We start from the raw sequence: 19,965 nt of genomic DNA, 5'->3' as shown, positions 1-19,965 counted from the left end.
GGGGGTCGGGGTGTAAGATTGATGATGAAAAATCCTCGACTTCCTCCGTAGGCGTAGTTTACACGAATCTATCCATGTGTGAAGCGATCCATGCATACGCAACTCGAGGCAAATAAGAAACGAGCGAGCGCGAACGGATCCGCAGGGGTAGTGAAAACGGGGGTGGAGCTGATCGTAGTCAATGCATTCGCAATTCGCACGGCATGGCGCGGCGTATGCAGATTTCGGGGCTCTCGAGTGTTCGCCGCCGCGTCGCACCGACCGTGGAGTGTCCTAATGTCTATCGGAAATTAAAACAACCCCCGACCCTTGCCGCGGGCCGGAGCGAAGCGCCCTTGCGGTTCACTCGGGCGAGACGCAGGATTGATCGCCTTCAACTCGAGCCTCGTATCCATTGATTTCATTAGCCGATACCTACCGACGCATCGGTTTACAGTTGGCTCGAAGGAGTCACGAACCCTTCGGAAAAGGTGCGGGTGTTGGTACAGCGGGGACGGGGTGCCGCAGTTTGACGCGTTAAATTACACGCGTGCAGCAACGGTCGGGGCGAAGACCCCACCGGAGTACAAGATGCGATACATTAACGAGGGTGGGAACGGGCCGCGTAACGTTATCAGCCCTCGGAGGAGCCTGGGGTGTCTCTCGGGTGAAAAAGGAACAAAAAACGTTAGCCAACGCATTATTCATTCCAGCCAACGACAATTAGATCACGGATAGAGCTCGAGTGATGCGGGTGTGATTTCGCGTATTCGAACGGGGATCGTCTTTCGTCCGTTACAGCTACGTCGCTAAGGTTACTTTTACCCTTGTTAGAACAGCGACAACGTTCTAAAGCTTCGTTGAAATTGAAATTTCTCAGTGAAACTGGTGATGTCGTGTCGCTTATCCTAAACGCCGTGTCATGGCTTCTGGATGAAAAGTCGCACGACCACTCCATCTTTGCCGTGTTAGTTATCCGTTCCGTTTCCACGTATTCCCGTGACCAAGATGGAAGCCGAAGTAGCTCAACTTGCGATAATATTTTTCGGAATCTTTTTTCCAACCGCCATGTTCTGCTCGTGGAAGTGCTCGTAAGATCTCGCGTAAGGTGGGACTAATTGGCACCTGTAGAAAAACGAGCCGGGATGAGACTCGAGTGCCTCTCGGAGACGTAGAAAAATTCACCGGCATCGTTCGGTAGTAGGAACGGAGGTACGTTATACGCTCGAAACTACAGGTACGTACGGTATTCCTCGCAACGAGTAATTGGCTGTTTCGCTAAGAGTGGACGCGCGGCGGGGTTTTATGCACGAGCGGCATGAATTTCTGCTGCCTGGCTTAGCGAGCTGGTCCGCTCATAGGTGGGCATCTACCGTGCGCCTATTAGGAGAACGGGCAGGTGACTGTGCGAGGCGCGTTGATTGCCTCGTTACCTTCCCGTTTCATAGCTCAAGGCGCAACAAACCCTCGGGCGTGTTTATAATTGCTTTTCCATATGGAAATTCTGCAACCATGCAAACACGGCCATGCGTACGTACGCTCGACGCGTCAAACTCCGTCGCTTCTTGTCGCGGGAATTGCGTATTTTGAGCCGAACCATCTATCTCTAGTTGTCCAATCGCGAGTATTCCCACGGGTCATTCTTTGCGACGCGATGGCTTCCTTTCCCTTGTCGTTCACCACTTCGCCCGGACGGTGCGGCAGGCTCGGCTTTTCACCGGATTCGTGAAACGGGTTCTATTTCACAAATATCTCGAGGCTACGGAGAGGCTGCGGCAAGGCAGTCGGGATCCTCGCCGACTTGCCCACGAGCATTCTTCCCGTCGATGCTCGACGTGCTCGTGTATCGAACCTACCTCCGACGCATTGAATTGTAAATACGATTCCCCCCGCAGGCCGGCAGCGACTCACACTTGAACTCGGCCCGCAGGTATGCGTCGTTTAGCGAGTGTCCGACACTCGGTTACACTCGGGAACTCCGTTGGATTCTGCCATTCGGACGTAGGTACCGTACGGCTTGACGTCTCACTCGGTCCCGCCAACCACTCCTTCGACCCTAATTAAACTTCAATATACGCCGTGCATCCGCTGCGCGCGCAGTTGCACAATGGTATATAAATGGAGGGAGATACCGTTTCGGCAACGAAATCACACAACCCGCGGTGTTTTGTTTTCTGGGTTGAACGGTCTCGAATCTTGCTCAAATAATCCGCACACTTTTTTCTATTTTTATTTTTATATTTTATTTTTTTTTATTCTGTTCTTACGAGTGGCGTGATTATGAAACCATAGAACGTGTTTGAATGTCATTCGGGACGCGAAGGTTGTGTTATTTTTCAAAAGTTCGATCGAATCGCGGCCCCGTTTTGGGAATCGTTACAGCGGGTGTGGACCTTTTTTTTATCACGTCACGCCGGCACGATGGACCGATATAAATCGTTGCGCGTATCGGCGCATATAATACATCGAACTTTCACAATACGACTCGGCTGCAATAATAATTATTGATTAATTGCCGAGGTTAGTTATTAACTCGTTGCCAGAGCGAGCTGCGGGCGCGTCTATTATCGATAAAAATATATCTACGATCGGACTGTCAGCGTTGTTTGCTTGACTATTATCTCGAATATCTCGTCGACCGATAATTATTTTGTTATTATGTAAGCCGAATAGGAGGCACTCGGTCGAAGATCTCCTCTCAAGATTAGCTCGTGGGCTGTGCGCGGGTCTCGCAGCTCGAGCGATCGAGTCTCGAAGACCGGCGTTCGGTTCGTCCGGCGAATAAAACCGGCCAATAAAAATCTCTCTTATCCGCGGAACGATTGCCCACTGCTGCGAGTCCCTTCCCCCTCCCCCACCTTACGAAAACCTGAAAGCGATAAATCGCGGTTATTAGCGAGAGATTACCCGGGTCTGGGTTCAGATTGGCTTCCCACTCCCGTTCCGGGCCGGCTTCCGCTTCCGCCTACCCCAAATCCAAAATCTATACCCCTCGCGGCGCGGGGGCTGAAACTCTCGGCTGGGACTGAAATCACTCGCGGCCAAAGCTCGTACGGGGAGCTCGCCGCTCTCGGATAGAATCTAAGAAGATTCCAACGCGTGCACATTGTTAGGGGAATCAGATTAGCCGCAGAGCCTGATGTATGTGCCCGCCGCCTGCATATCCGTACGCCACGCATAGAGCGACAACCGCCTTGCCGTGCCTTTCCACCCCGTAAAGACCACCGACTGTATCGGCGTAATACCTTCGCTCGCATCGTGCGGCCTGGCTGGCTTAAGATCGATCTGACGCTAAGTAAGTCGGCTAGCTAACAATAAGCGCCGCGGTAAGTAACTGCTAAGTAAGGCAACGCTGCGGTCGCTTTTTCATCTTTCATATCGCGCTCAGGGTGTTACATCCATTTGCGTTGACTCACCGCAAACGTTCGTGCCTTTTATCCGCCTTTTTTTTTTTTTTTGTTTGTTTCGCTGCTGAATCGTTGTACGCAAGTTTATCGGTTGTGTCTGAAAACGGTGCGTTAGAAATTGCATTCAGTTCGTTGCGAATTCAATGTATTTTTTTATTCAATTTCCCGAATCAGAACTGATTGAAAAAAAATCCCATACATCAGCGTGAGGACGATCCGTGCTAGTTATTTTTTCTAATCAAGCTAATCAAAATCACCTCTGTACGGTGATCGTCTTGTCACAGGTAAATCGTACCAATCATAATTATCAATGGTATGATTTTAATTGCAATCAAAGTGATTAATTGCACGAAAAAACACGTCTCGGCAAAGGGGAAAAAAATTAAGAAAACGTATATTTTTTCTCTGCATAAACGATCGAACCGTTAAACACTCTAGTCTTCTATGCCTAATCCTGAGATTTCACCCTAACCACACCGCGAGTAGACGCATCCCTGTTATGATTCAATCGAAGCAATCGTACCACCAGGTATACCGCTTGTCAGGATAGAGTACAGATCTCGGAGTCAGAAATCGCCGTTCCAACAGGGGTTCGAGTCGTCGACCGCAGTGTGTTTTCGGGTATCCAGCGTCACAGTGCGGCGGGACCTCGGCATGTTGAAACAGAGATTATTTTATCGCATCCTGCTTCGGCCCTTACGTGAACCTTACGCGTCTTGAGCAAGGTTTATTGTCTCGACCAACCCTCGAGGGCGTGAAAGAGGGCATTCATTAATAAAACCTCGCCCGGTGAATTAGCCTCCTGTTAGGTGCCGCGGGTCGGGTGTATTCGAGATAGCGGTTGACGTTGGTGCCGGAGCAAATATTTGACCGGCTAACCAAGCCGCGGGACGGACGGAACGCGACGCAACGCCTGTTTCCGTTTCGAGTCCTCGTTCCGTCCTGGTTTCGCGTTTACACCAACTTCGTCGGGGCGCCGCGACGCGTACGTCTGCATTCTCGCTCCGGGGGTGGGTGAGAAAGACGCGTGTGTGCTCAGTGGATAGCGGGCGCCGGTCGTCGCGTTGTTGTCTGGAAGGAGGCGGCTGATGGCGCGAACCGCAAACACAGGCCCCCCGCCGTTTCGCGCCCGTTTCTCTCACGGGTAATGGGGTTGACCGTTGCACTCGAGAGGAATAATTAGTCGCCTCGGATCGCGCTGCAGCCACTCGAGGAACCCGACTCCCCGGATTCCCCCTCGTTCTCTTTGTCCAGAGCAAAGACTCTGTCACTCAACTCCGTATTTTTCCGCGACCGGACGTAAAACATTCCGTTAAACTAGACTCGCGATAAGCACGTAGTCCCGTCGGGCCCATTTCGAGGCTGCAGCGGGGGCGGCTTGTGTGCCAAGGCCCTGAGCCAATAGACTCGAACGAGGATCCGGCGTGTGCTCCAGCTACCGCGGAGATGGACAAATATATTCAAACAAACAAACAGGCTGAAGTCGGGGAAGAAGCCATGGGACCGCAGGCACCTTGGCCCTGGCCCAGAGAAAATCGTCCTCGCGTCCTGCGTACGCCGGAATGGAAACCGGAGTCCGGAACGGCGTCCATTTGTGCGTTAACGCGGTAATTACGCCTGGATTCATACTCCGTGAAACTTGAGTGAGATTTACCAGGGTGCGAAGTGGTCTGGAATTATCGTTCGCCGAGCAGTGCAATACAGACGTCATCGTATTTCACCGCGTGCGCCGGCGATACGGATATAGAAGAGGATCCCCGTCGTCGTCTTCGTGGTCCACGACTATCTTCGCGTCATAAAACACCCTGGCGTGGGAGGCGAGGGGCGGGAGTCGCCGGGCTTAGCGGTCGGCACTGAGTGTCAGCGCAGGTGCGGACATTCTCATCATAAATACGCTCAGCCCTGCAGGGAAGCCCAGGAAACGACCCTAATTGGGGCGTGGCGCAGCAACACCTTCGCTTCGGAAAGCTAGCCTCTTCCCCCGGCCCCAGGCTCGATGATCGCCTCGCGATCCATCATCCCCCCGCGCCAATCGTGCTCTACCGTAGCCTCGATCTCCGTTCTCCACCGCCACGAGAAAAGTCACCGGTCGAAGAGAATCGGCGCGCACCGAGTGCAGCGGGTGGTTCGGTCTCACCCGTTAATAACGCGCGATGCGTGCAGCCTGGGAGGGTGCAGGAGTGGTTCGCTCGCCACAATACGAGCCACGGGTGTTCGTGTTAAAAGGTGGGCCGGCCCGGCACACCCCGGCTAAACCGCTCGGATCATCGCATGCACTTCTCTTCATTTCGTCGATCCTCCAAATTTATCGTTCCCCCAGCGGCGCAGGGCTGATCGAGCGACGCGTAACGGTCAGTCGTCATGAACAACGCGAACCCCGCAGGATCCGGAGCTCGTGTGATCCTCCTTTGGGGTCCAGATGACGCGTTAACCACGCGGCTAATTGCGGACCGGCAATATTCCCCTTCAAACAACTATGCGACGAAAGTAATTTCGGCTCAAGGCCGCAGTTTCTTTCATTATTCGAGTTTTACTACCAGTGTTCTACTTCTTGGAGGAAAGTTTCTACGCGGAAGAACGAGTCGGGATACTCGAGGCATCCGTGATCCGTCCGTCAGCGTGACAGACGTTGCGGGTTCCGGTGACGCTCAGACATCTCGACGAATCTAAATTGACAGCGAGTGACGTTCTCGAAAGAGGGAAAAAAGTCCTCCTCCTTCGCGGACCCCGCAGAGTTGTAAATATTCACGCCCGTTACATTCAAGCCCGTCGACGGTCGATTTGAGGTACTTGAGATATGAATTATCCGAGGTTCGAATTGAATCGCGGGGAACGGGTGGAGAATCGCAACGGGGATCCCGGCGATGAATCACGTCTGCACGACGTATAAGTTGCGATTCGATTTGGTTATCCACTCCTCCGCGGTCGGCGGCTCCGGAGAACTCGAAGGGCGCGACTGAACATCTCCGGAAAGTCACGGAGTATCGTTCGTCCGCCGCGCCGGCTTCCTCGCCCGGCTTAATCGCATTCGGAACCAATGTCGCGGAAAATTTCATTCCGCCAAGAGTAGGCGAGTCCCCCTCCACCTCGACTTTGTTTCGTCCCCGTCCTCGAGTCGCATTTGCATACCTAGGCGAAGGCGCAGCGACGCCGAATTTATTCAAGGCTCCTCCGCACGTCGCCTCTCACACCTGTGGCACCCGTTTTCTTCGACGTCAGTTCGCGAAGCTGCACGCGCTTGCAGGAGGCGGCTTATCCGTCCGTTTCATCCGCGGCATGTTTCAACGTCCAGATCAGCCGGTATCAACAAACACGGTATACGCGTTGGCGAACTCGTCCACTTCCTGACTCACGAGCGCGTATTATATCGCCTCGTTCACAAGCGTGTAGCTGCTGCGTCGGGTGTACGTCGAGAGATGAAGATAGTCAATCCTGTTCGGCCGCGAGTATTAGGTACGCGTATACGTATCCGTACGTGCAACGAGACGCCGAGGTGTGAGCGTGTTAAAGTTGATGCAAGTTTGAAATCCCCGATGACAATTCCCGCCTCTGCCGGCCGAACGGACGGCGACGTACGCGTTTCTGGACTGAATGGCATCGCAATATCGGTGGAGTGGGCAGAGAGCCGTTCTCGCATTAACATTTACACCGAGAGACTGATTGAATCTGGATCGAAAACTCGGCTTAATTAACAACGAGGCAGAGTGTTTATTTGACGGGTAAATCGATTCCGTTCGGTGCAGTCTTCGTCGGCCCACATATGCCGTTCGTGGAAATCAACCGGACAATCCGCAGCCACCTGCCTCTGTGCATAATTACTACTCGACGGTAGAAAAACTGAAAAATTTTATTCAGGTACGGTCGAGAAGAGTACCTTTATTTTCGCGCGCATCCAACATTCGTACGTGTACTTAGACACACCTTGTAACTCGCGCTTCAGGTCGAAAGCTTAATCAATTCGTGGCTATTAGCGTTGAGCCGGAATGTTTGAGCATGTGGTCTGCGTGACCCGACGGGGATGGTGGGTCGGTCGATGGCAAGGGCGAACAAACTTGCGGATGTTCGTGGAAAAGCCGAATCGGCGATGGAAGAAAAAGCTCGTCAGTGGAAAGACGCGCACAGCAAGATCGTCGCTCGTTCTCGGTTTCCTCCGCATCATGGGACGTAAATCACTTGTGCAGCCGCATCGGGATCCGGAGTTTCATGACGCCCATTCATAGTCCGTTGGCACCAAACGACAGGCGGCTGCACGCACATTCGTGCAACTGATTTAACTGCCGGACTTGACCCTGTTAGGCGACGCGCGATGCGTCTGCAAAAAATCAGGCGTTAATTGGGATCAAGACGTAACCCTGGAGTAGCGGAGTGCAGGAGTGGGAAGAGGGAATCGCGTGGCGGGCTGCAGGAGGAGCTGCGCGGCGCCTGCAGCAGAAATAACAGACGACGTGCGATCCTAATTAATTACTCGCTGGCTAATTACTGTAATTATATATCGCCACACCCGCCAACCATGCGAGTCCTCCTCGTCGCCCGCGATCCTCTTCCACCTCGGCTATTCGTACGGTCCGCAGAAGCTCTGCCTCGATGAATTCGCGCGTGCGATTCCGTCCCGCGGGGGTGTCTGTGTCGGGAGTCGATTACTTTTTTATTTATTTATTTATTTTTTTTTTTTCTACCGATCGTCAGGAGCGAGGATCAAAAGTGTGCGAGAGATAAAAAGGGAGCACAATGCTCCGGTTCTCGTTTTATAGAGCTCTAAATTTCTACCGGCAAGAAATACGACTGCCCGGGTTGGCATAGTAAACGTTACGAGAGCGATACGCGGTATAAACAGGTAGTCCGAGCGACAGGTGGTGTTGGCAAGAAGCACGGATGTCTGCCGCGTGACCGCGAGACACGCGGAACCCGGCGCCGCATCGGCATCGGCATTGACTCGGTCAATGAGGCTGCAGGACTCTGCCGAGGAGTTACGCTGCCAATTTAATCTTCCTCATTACCTCTCGTTGCTGCCATCGAGAACACATATTCGATGTTCCACACATGTACGCGTGTCCGATCCTCGGCGGATACCGTCCGTCCGTGTATCACCCATACCTGCTTTCGGTTCTCGGTGCACGGGGAGGACCCGCGTGCCCGACCACTAACTGGCAAATGTCACTCGTTATGTTAATGCCTCAATGTTTACGAGGAGCAACACCTCGGCCCGGTATCATATACCCCGAGCACCGCCGATCAACTGATATTCTCTCCATCGCCTGCCTAACTACACACCCTGTCGAGTATGTTTCCTCTTATTTGCAAGAGTAAGTTAAACGCTACAAGTGTCTTCACCTCGGAGAGCGACTCTACTGCAGTTAGAGTACGCGTTTGGGCCCCACTAATGAGTCTTCTTCCGAATGCTTTGTGATTATGAACCTGCGTCCTCGCAGTCTCATGTTTTCGGCCTCTTCGACAAATATGTGTTTTTGCAACGACCAACGTAACGAATATCAAAAATCACGAAAGGTCCCAGAGCATCAGAGAAAAATATAAAATTATCCGAGAGTTTGTAGTTTGGTCCCGAGGGAAAAGAGCAAAGCTTTCGACTCGGAAATCTGAGCGATTCGTGAACAGCGTCTATCCCGTCTTCGTGCGCTCTTTTAGCATCGACTTGTTCACCCAGTCGCAGCTTCCACTCGAGGAACGGAGTAGGCTGCATTACGCTGATAAGGGATGAGACGACGAGCGTCAGGGTGATCTATTTCGGGTTATTAGCCGATCTGAGATAGGGGCTGGTCTATCAACAAATTACATTACGGTAACATCGCTTTGTCATTTGCGCGATCGCGACTATTCCCGGCCATTCCAGGAGGAGGGTATCTCGCCGCTAAGAGACGAGGGCCGCGGTCCCGAGGCCTAATTGCGTTAGATAGTCTCCGTCTTATTAATTCCTCGGGTCCGGAGGCCCGCGCGTGGGTCGAGGCCCGGGCTGAGCAGCTAGTGTGAGGCGGCCCGATAGCGGACACGGCATTTCACTTAATGATAACCTGGTTTCCCCGCCGCGTCCCGCCGAGAGTCCTGCTTCTGGCATCCTGTCGGTGCAGACTCGGCGGACCGGACCGGATCGACCCAACCGGACTGCGCCCGGATTATCGGACGGACATCTCCGCGACGCCGAGGCTTCTTCGAGAGACGACCGGCAGTTCGACTCAAACTGACCACCGAAATATTGCGGTTATTTTCTCGCCACGTAGCCGGAGATTTGCGCCGTTCTACGGCTGTGAATGTATAGGGTATGAACCTCGAGTCGTCGGCGTGAGAATTTTACCCAGGTGGAGACAAAAACTGCTTTTTATCTACCGTGGTCTTTCTTTCGTTAGAATTAAGGACGCGGTCAAAGAGCACAGCGATATTTATATCTCCCGATGATACGGCTGTCTTTTTTCCCACGGAATAAATAGATCCGAAAATCTTACCATGTCGATCCTGCCTCGTTCCGTACCGATTTGCAGCCACGAAATGTCTGGGTTTGGAACGTCGAGAGATATTTGTGCGTGGATACTGAATGGCGAATAAAATTTATTCAAAGTTACCGATGCAGCGACGAAAAAGAAGCACGGAGTTGCGGTTCCCTCGTAACGGCCTGCAATCAAAACTCATGTAATGGGTACGGCCACCATCAAACCGAATGACCTGGTGGGCGTCCTAAAGAATGTTTCACGCGAGATAAGGTATAAGAATTTTTCTTGCAACTCTCGCGAGTTTCATTACACTTCGTTCCTTGAACCCCATTGTATAACCCTTCGAACGCTCGGCCACAGGGTTCCATGAACTTTCCCGCAAGGTCAGTGCCGATGCAAATCGAGACGATGACTCGAATTTCGTTGAAACAATACCAGCTCCCAAGGTTTTCCTTCGTCCTTGGGTTGATCCTGCTCACGGATTCTTGGCACTATGTTCTGGTCCTCGGTAATTGAGATTTTGCAAGTATCGTCGGTATTGTTGGTAGTAAAAAGAGGTGAACTGATTTGCAACGAAGAGGGGGAAGAAAGACGAGGGAAAAACAGTCGGAGAGCGAGAGAAGGACGCGGGTCAACGCTGCGGCGCGTTTTCTCTTTTTGCTCCTGATTTGATTTTTTTGCTTTTTCGAACGCTCCAACCTTTTTCACCTTCCACTTCTCTCCTCCTTTTTCTTATTCCCCGCAATCCGAGAAGGCAAGAGCGCGCACGGCAGTCGACGATCGCTCGGAATGCCCGGTGCCGCACTCCGTCCATTCCCCGCTGTTCCTCTCGAGGACAGCTTCTGACCCGCGGAGACCTCGGGATCTTTTCCCGCGTACGGAGAGACTGCTGCAAAGACGCGAGGTTTATCCCGGTTCGGATTCACTGCCCGGTGAATTATCGGAGCGGACGAAGAAGACGCCTGGCGCACGATCTGGACGTCGTGCATGCGGCTACGGGTTTTCAGACTCGATCTTGAAATTTTCTAACTCGAAGAGGAAATGCACGCCGACGACTCGCGCCGGTCATGCCGCGATGAAGTGACGGGTCCAGGGGCCGCGTTTCGCCTCCCTCTTCTTCGCCCGATCGGGAATACCGGATCTCTTTCAAAGCGCCGAACTTGCTTGGCCGTTAGAGATCGAGAGACGGGATCAACGAGGCGCAGCGTCGAAAGAGAGGAGAAAGAAAAAAAGAAGAAGCAGAGAAGAACTTGAAATTCTCCTACGTTTTCTCCCGCCGTGAAATCAAGTTTCTCTCTCGTTTTATTTTCGTCGTTTCATTATCGTCGAGGGCGGTGAACCGCCGCTACTTTTGCATCTTCTGCGACTTCGTGAGGAGTTTTCGAGTCTCTAGGACCCTTTCTGCATCCTTCTCGCTCGCTCCGCCCGCGAGGGTTAATTTGTCGAAGCCGATTGCGAGCAGCGAGAGGTATTCGCGGTAACAATCCTCTGTCGCTCGGAGCGATCGCGATCTCTCTCCGCGGGTACGGGCAGTTTTAGCTCGTTCCAAGGAGATTCCTCTCTTGGCAGCAGGAAGACGCGGGCATGGCAGGCGCTTGGCAGACCCCGGGCAGGGGCCTTTTCTCCTCACTTGCCAAATGTTCTCTCCGGCTCGCTCTCTGCCGAATATTTTATTTAATATGAAATAAAACGCATTCCGCATACCAAGCATGCCGACGGCGCCGCTGTACCAGCCATTGTGTTCTCATGCCTCGAACAGACCAGCCTGCATTTCGAACGAATGCCGAGACTGGTGCTCAACCTGGTTCCTCCTCCATTTTCGTTTCGCGAATCGAACTTGACTCGCGATCCAAGTCCATTATCGTCTCTGGCTTGCGTTTACGCTATCGCAGCTTTTCGACACTTTCGGTGCGTCGAAGAGAAAGCACCGATGAAACCGGAGAAAACGAGGCTCTGACTCACTGGCAGCTTTCGAGTACATTCGAGATACAATTTTGCCAAGACCAGCTCTGAAACAAAGGCCAGAGTTGCGAACCTACCAAAATCGTGGCAAACAATCGAGTCTCAGCGGTGATTTCTCACCGGATTGGAGAACCCCTGTTTGCGTATAAGATCGCGGGCGAAGCGCTGAGAGCATGGCAGATGGGAGCGTACACTGCAACGGATCCGAGTGTGCGGGTCGCGCCGAGGACACTGTCGTCGTCCGGGGCAAAAACATTATTGAGTTAATCAACTAATTTATAATTAAAGTTCTCGGACGTATAGGAGCGACGTCTTGGGACCTGGGAGGAGCAAAAACGGTCTCGGTTTTCTGATCGATTCAATTCACGGTAACCGCGTCCGAATTCACAGAAGAACGAGGATAATCAAGCGCCAGCTTAATTCCGGCGGCGTTGAAAAAGAGTCTAGAGTATAAAATGAAGGAAATCAGGACAGAACTCCAGGTCGAGCCGACGGAGAGAATGAATGCAAATCGGAGAACGAGTTTTCTGAGCCGATGATATCGCTATGCCCGGATTGAAATCGAATGCGAAATTTTTGACCCGCTGCCAGGATCGGCGGACGGGGAACCGAGAGAGGCAAACGCAGCGGAAACTTGATGTCGTTAGTCGCAGTGCGAAACCGAACCCACGGAATGACGTAGCTCGCGAAGAAGGAGCGAGAGGGACGGAGCGAGAGGTGCTCGACCTTAAATCGGGCAACGGCTGGCGACAACGACTCTCCTTTGTCGCTTTGGTCACTCGAAATTCATTGAACCGTGTCACCCGCGCGAGATTATCGCGCCTAGACCGAACCCACGCCTGCGGGCCGCGTATCCTGAGCATCTCGACTCAAATATCCATAGGCGATTACATACCAGCCCCGATATTTCCAGGGTGAATTAATTACGCGCTGGTTATCCCTTCCCCCCCCCCCCCCCCCCCTACCTTCTCCGTCATCCTCCCAAACCGCGCCACCCACATCGTTCCCTTTTTGCAAAGTCGAGGCTGAGCCGTTCGGGTCAGTCCGTCAACCTGCGAATCTCAAATCTTTGCGGTTGACTGCGATCATCGTGAAGAAACTGTCACCTGTTGTGTGGAAAAATTTGGCGAGGATCAGGACTCGGCGGGCGTGCATTAGGCGAGATAATTCAGGATGACAATAGCGAAACTGCGAACTGTAATTTGCCCGCAAATCAGCGAGGCGAAATCGATTTTAACGAAGGTTCTAAATGAGCACCGCTAACGAGGGATCCGGCCATGCAGCGGTAAAAATTTTTCAGATGGTTTCGCGGATCTGGGGGCTTAATTTGTGGCACGTTCTTGCCCCGCTCACTGACGACCATGTCGATCGGGCAACGTTGGCCGAGGTGACGATGGTCCAGACTCCCCGAGGAAGGTGAACGGCGAATGATGGTCCAGGGATTCGTGCCGAGACGAGGCGGCGAGGATGGAGTGGGTTAGTTAGCAACTCGAGGCGCGGCCCGGTTTCTTGCCGCGATTTTTTCGGGTAAGACATCGCTGCTAATTAATCTCGTCGCCGCTGCTCGGACAGTGCGACAATGCCCGCGAAGTGTGGAATCCGCTGAATCGGTGCCATAACCTGAACCACCAAAAAACCCTCCGTCTTTTCGAGGGCGTCAAAAAGGACCGCGATCCGGACGCCTCGGGCCGAGACGCAGCGGTCGAATCTGCAACCCCGAGGAGAGGAAGAACCTCAGTCGAGTTTGGCGCTGGGGAGTAATATCATCGTTTCGTACGAGCTGAATGGACGACGAGTCCTAGTCCCGAGGGACGGTAGTACCCTCAGGTAACGAGGAACGATCGAGATCTTGCGAAAGCTGACGCGTTACGAGATCGCTCGCTGTTCAATAGCGTACACATAGGCAAGTCGGGTCCATTCGCGATGATCTAACCGAGATATTCCCAAGTGCCAAAGGCCGCTTTACGCCGTTTGCGTAGGCATTATAGTACGTAGCGTAGCGGCGAAGCGCTTGCTCGTGTTGAGCCTTGGCGAAAAAATAAATAACTATATAAAAGATAGACAAATGGAGATACCGAGGCGAATGTGTCTTGCGTCGTTGACCACGTCGAGATTATCTCGAGAAGTTATGAGTGAACGTTCCGCCGGACGGTTTCTTCACTTGCGTACAACAAAAAAGCGCACGCATATGCTGCTGCTGCTGTTGCTGTTGCTGTTGCTGTTGGTGCTGCACGCACGTGGAAAGACCGCCGCAATCCGCCGACTAAACTGAACAAATAAATTACACATTTTCTAATTCTCTCTACCGCGATGATCGCCGTCGGCCAAAGAGATCCACGTGAACGAGACCCTTCTACATACCACCATTGCTCACGATACGTTTATCCGCCCGAGCTGAGGTTGTACTCCAACCACTCGCGAAAGTGCAATAGACGTTTTTGCCCCGGCACAGCGGGGCTTCTTAGCCCGTGGTTGCATCGCCGCGACCACGGTGCAACCACGGATCAGTAATTAGCGTGGAATGAACTGCGTGGCGAGTGATGAACCACTCGTACCTGCAGCTCTTTGCATTTTTCCAGACACTCTCGATTTACTCTCGCGGAGCAGCCTGTGACGGCGATTCTCACGTTGTATAACCTGCGACGCGCTGTTGGAACTTGTTCCGAAAACTGTATCAAATCATTGTAACGAACTTGTTCTCACCACGTCATAATTACTAACGAATTTTCTTCATTTTTGTTTCAGACGCCATGGGTAAGTGAATATCGAGCTTGGACTACTCTTTGATCATGATCTCGTAACTAAGGTAGGACGACGACTCACACCAAGTTGTAGACCTTTACTTGTTCCCGTTGCTGAATGATCTGCCGTGTTCGTTTAACCGACGCGGTTCACCCGTACTCGGGTGAAATAATTGCGAAAATTTAATCGAGGGATTTCTCTTGAAGCGCGGTCGAGTCGAGTAGTTAAGAGGAGGCGGGTGTAACGTATATCTTCATCCACAAAGGTAGCCGACTCTGCGTGCTGCGGGGCCGATGAGAGCGCTTAGGTGCTTCGGTATGAAAAAGTGCGCGAGCTCGGACGATGATTTAATCATTCGCCTCGTTGGAAACTCGACGGCTGATGAGGATGATTGCCGGGGACTCTGGCGCGCGTACAAACTCCTCGGACAATCAGCCGTAGTTACCGATCTGTCACGCGCGCTGCGATCCCATACGCACTTCTTATCTTCTCCCTTTCTTCCCGAGAGCCGATCCAGCCGGGATTGAGGCGCGAGAAACGAGACCGAGACGGCGACGATGCGACGCTGCCCGGGTCGATCTAATTAGATTAATTAGGTTAATTGCGTCCGCGGCAGACGCGGAAAAACCTTTATTCACCGATCGCGTAACGAAACCGATAGCGGCTCGTAGAATCGTGAAATATCAAGACTCGAACGTGAATGTGAAAATGTACGCAGGATACGTCCTGCAAATAATTACCCGTGCCCGAGTCGTCCTGACGCCACATGGCGAGCGTTCGCTTCGAGCCACATGTCAGTCAGATGTCCGTGGAAAAGTTAGTTAGTTGCCGATCGACTCGGTAAAAGTGAGTTCCTCATAAAAATTACTAGAAGAAAGAGGGCGAGGAATTCACAGAGTTAACTACCGAAACGGACCGTGTGGATCTCTGGTGGTTTTTGCATGATGCAGAGTAGAAGAAGAAGAAGACTCGGTGACGCCCTCCGCGGATTTTCGCATGCCTTTTACGAGTCTTTCATCGCGTGCTGAGGACTAGATACGCGTAGCTGCGAAGGCAGGCTCGAGCCGTTGTAGGCACCTCTTAAACGATCCCAGCATCCCGCCGTCTGTCGGTCTGTCTGCCGTTTGTCCGAGACTCTAGGCACTAATGAAAGTTCGAAGAACCGTCGGGTCTAAGCTCGGCAAGAGCGCCGTAGCTATAAGCGATGTTTCTCACTCGTCTAAGCGAGGCAATCATTAACCGAGCACACCGCGAACGTAATTAATATATAAATGAGAAAATCCGAGGTGACCTCGCTTCGCTAGCCGGCTTCCCGATTTGCCCCCATAAATATGTATGCATTGGGAAATTGTCGATGGTTAGGCCATAACGAGATTGCGGGTTCCTGCACACTGGCTAACGAACCCGAAGATGATTTGCCTCTCGCCTTTGCTCTCCCTTCCGCATCTAATTAGTCGGTCACCTTGCGTGTGTACTTCGCACGGTGACCAGTGTCTCCTTTTTCGTTCCACGATGCTGCTGGCGTATCCTTCACGCGTCACCGGATCGCCCCTCGCGTCAATTATCGTTAATCGTTTCGACGAGTGGTCCCTACGCCAACCGCGATTCCACAGTACCTACCTTTTGCAGCGGTAATTGTTATGGAAATACGCGCGTCTCAGTTCTTGCCCGCGTTTCGTTCACGGCTGAACGGCTCGGCTGCACCCTGCGCCAACTTTTGCTCTTTTCCAGCTTTGCAGCTTTCAACCTCGTCGAAATTACCGCTCATCGTAGTGCTCCCAACACCGTAGCTATAACGTTCGGCAAGTTTCGATTCGGCAAATTTCTGGTCCCACCTGACCCACGCCTCGGTTCGTTCGTTGATCCCGTTCATGGCGGTCTCAATCCTGGAGCAGTAAAGCAACGCTCGCGTCTTTTACGACTCGTTATTTCTCGGGCTGATGAGAACCGAGCGGCGTTCAATCCTCGCCGCAGTCCAATTTCCCGGACACAAACGTCCTGCGGAAATTTGTAAAGATCCTAATCTCTGGCCCCGGTCGTAATCGGACTCCGGGCTATTTCCGTGCCGCGTAACGCATGCCGTGCGGCTAGAGGGAATAATTTAGCGGTCAGTTGGACACGCGGCGTGCAGTACCGACGTCTGTCTCTTTTGCATTCCACCCGCAGCTTCTAGTTACGAGGTCTGCAGCCAGTCGGTGGTGAAGCTTTGCCAGAAATCTGGATGCCGTTCGGCGCGTGTCCTCGACGATAGATAGCCGCGTGAATATTTCCGCCTAGCTCGTAAAAGCTCCTGCAATAGAATCGCGGAATATCATCGGAGTTCAACGGACGGTCTCGGAAACGAAGGCACGGAGTCGAGATATGGGTACCAGCTCGAATGGTCCTCGTGTTCGAAAGATGTTCGCGGTTTTGCGGTGCAATTAGACCGGCATACGGGGGCCGAATGAAGCAATGGATCTTTCGGGATGTCGAGGTAAGTTCGCGATGGGGCGATAGTTCCGAAAAGACGGATGACAGCCGGCGGTGGTTGGCTGAAAGTTATGCGCCGCTTCTTGCGACGGTCCGAGTCTGGAACAGGGTACGGATATCGCGGTGCTCGTACGTCGATATGGTCAGAATGTCGCCGATCCATCTGAAGAACCTGCAGGCAATCCCGGTCGACGTCCCCTCGCTCGGGTACGTGCCAGAATCCGAGTCCTCGTCGATCCCGCCTTATCCCAAATACGCCCAATTAGCCTCGGCTGACATAATAAGCATATAAACAAGCCCAAATCCCTCTCGCGCGGTGAGATCAGAGCAATGACTTTTTACGGTCACCGAAGTCGTAAGAACCAACTTCAATGATCGCGTATTAGGAACGACTTAGTCACCCTGCACGCCGCCTCCATTCCGTCCGGTTTTTACCTCGGACAGATCGTTCCAGTACGTGTCGATGTACCGCACTGCTGAAAAGTTCACGATTGTCCCTTACGAAAAAGAAACAGTCATCGAATTGCTTACGCAATTATGTATTTTCCGTCCCGACGCCTCGTATTTTGAGGAACAGCATAACGTTGCGATGATGGCCTCTGTAACGGCGCTGGGGATTATCGGCTGTCAGCTTTCTGGCCTGGAGAAAAATATCGCGTGTGTGTCTCCGCGGGCTTCTTCCTATTCTTTTTCTACTCCTTCCTCGTGGCGGCTTTGAACATCCTTCGACCCCGTGACCAGCTGTAGAATAATCCTAGACGCATGAACGAAAGCGTGAGAAAGAGAGAAGGACGATCGACGTCAAGTGGTGTACGTGCTCCTAACCTTTCCGTGAGTGCAGGCCAGCCGTGTGTGGGTCGCATACGCGTGTATAGGAATTACGGCGGAGATGCGGCGTAGAGTTCTGATGGGTCCCACGAGCGTGGAATTTTAATGGAGCTCCGATCCCTCGTTCCGTGTTCGCTCGCGTTCTCCTCACTCGTTCCGTAATACAGACGTAGATTTAATAATGGAATGGTTAGTGGATTTGGGGCTAACGTGTTGCAATTTTTGGGCGCTCGGTTCTCCTCGGCCCGCTTCCCACCGCCTTCTCATCCTCCTCCTCCTCCTCCTCCTCGAAGGGAAACTCGAATGAATACGTGAGTGGCATGTGGGAGGAGGGCGGAGGGTGGAAAGAAGCTACTACCCTCGGCAACGCGGTTGGCACGTAATCTATTTGTTCACCAACCGCGCATCGGTCCTTTCGACCTCATCCGCGGGGACCTTTTACCCCGGCCACCAAGAGGTGCGATTGTCCAATCGAGTTACCCGCTCCATCCGACGATTACACTCTCCGCGATTCCGTTGCAGGACGATGTCTTTCGAGCTGTTTTCAAATCTAATCAAACTTGAACGATTTTTTGTGAACCACTGCCAAACCTCGACAAAACGATGGTTAACGCCTCGGCATGAATAATTCGTGTCAAAGTTTTTTCCCCACGAGTCTTCTCTTCGCCAAAATATCAACATCAGCTCCCGACACCGCGCTGTATACGCATAAAAGTGCGCGCGGCTCGTTTAGTTTAATCACGTGATTTATCGATAGGTGAACCGTACGCCTTCTCTTCCACTCGCCCTCTCTCCCCCGTGGTTCAAGTCTTTTCTCGTTTCCTTCGGCCTCTTACCGGTTCTGCATTGAATCAATTGATTTTTGTTATGCCGTCGCCGCACACACGCAGCGCGGCGGTTTAGCACAGGTGCGCAACAGCCGCGCAGTTAATGTTCGGGGGCAAGCTCGGATTCCAATGCAGGGCTCGAAGCGGGCCGGTGTGTAAGGTTATACACCGAACGTTCACTTTGATAGTTCATAAAATGAAACGGATTTTGATTCGGCCCCTTTGTAATCCCGCACCCGCAGAGTTATCGGGTTACAAGCTGCCGCAGCGCGGCCAGAACAACAGGAAGTGCCGCCCTCCCGACGGAGCGGCGCGTGTGGAGCCGCTCCTCCTCCTTTCAATTTTTTCCTCCTCTTCCTCTCCGGAGATCTTGATCCAAAGTATCAGCACCGACGCGTCGCTAGCTGCGCCCGGCTGATCCCTCGGACGCAAAAGTACCGAGTGGTCAGTGCCGAATACGAAATGACCGCGGCGTCGCCGCATCCCTTATGTATGACCGCGGACCCGTCGCCGTCGTCCTGAGAGAGATATTAAATCAATATAACGTTGCACCGTCATCCCAAGGGCCTTTCGTTCCCCGCGCGATCAAAGGGACGGGACGCGGGGATGCTCGGATCATTTCACCGGCAGCGGAGTCTCCTCTCTACCTCTCTCTCTCACTCTCCCTCTCTCTCTCCCAAATTTCCCAAATTTCGAATTCCGAGAAAAGGAAGGAAAAGGCAACACCGCTGTAGGAGTCGCTTTCATCCCCGGAGGACCCGACGACTCGGTGATGCCGAGCACGGCCGACTAAAACGTCCTGGTGACCGCGGGTGGGCGTGGGGTACCGGTGCCCGGCCTCGGACCGCGGCGTAGCGTGAATTCTAAACCGTTCGTTCCCGGCTCCGGATGGGAACGGGTAGCCCACGGACGATACACGCGCGGCATAGCCGAGTCCTGGATCCCGGATCCCGGCTTGCCGCACGCCGCAGCAAGCCATGGCAGCACCGCGAGTCCGCACCGTCCGGTTGACGTGACTCCGACTTCGCCGGCTTCTCATGAATTTAAATGAAACCCGGGCTGAGCCTCCGACCGCCGGCAAAGTGGCGAATATGATTATTTGCTCGGGGGTCAACTTTCGTCTAGGCTGCTCCATTTCCTCGAACGATCCCGATCAAACTGCACTCCGCACTCCCGTCGTCGGCTCGCTCTGCAGCGATGGAGACGCAACCGCTTCGGCGTTGAATAAATTTCCTGCAAAGCGAATGCGGGGGCAAGCCGCTTACAGATAACATTGTTCCACGCGGTCAGCCGGCTGGTCTTGGCGTGAGA

General features: G+C 52.9%; 1 protein-coding gene across 3 annotated transcripts in view; it reads left to right on the top strand.

Annotated features, from left to right (window-relative positions):
- The window catches only part of hth (homothorax), a 286,555-nt gene that overhangs the window by 126,449 nt on the left and 140,141 nt on the right, over positions 1–19,965 (top strand). For all 3 annotated transcript variants that reach the window (XM_046610599.2, XM_046610598.2, XM_046610600.2), the window contains one exon: positions 14,534–14,542. In XM_046610599.2, the coding sequence (XP_046466555.1) occupies positions 14,534–14,542 (9 nt within the window). The remainder of the gene's footprint in view (positions 1–14,533; positions 14,543–19,965) is intronic.

Source organism: Neodiprion pinetum, chromosome 2 (assembly GCF_021155775.2).
Source record: "Neodiprion pinetum isolate iyNeoPine1 chromosome 2, iyNeoPine1.2, whole genome shotgun sequence".
NCBI lineage: Eukaryota > Metazoa > Arthropoda > Insecta > Hymenoptera > Diprionidae > Neodiprion > Neodiprion pinetum.
Note: the sequence above shows the minus strand (reverse complement) of the source record. Positions and strands in the feature narration are given on the sequence as shown.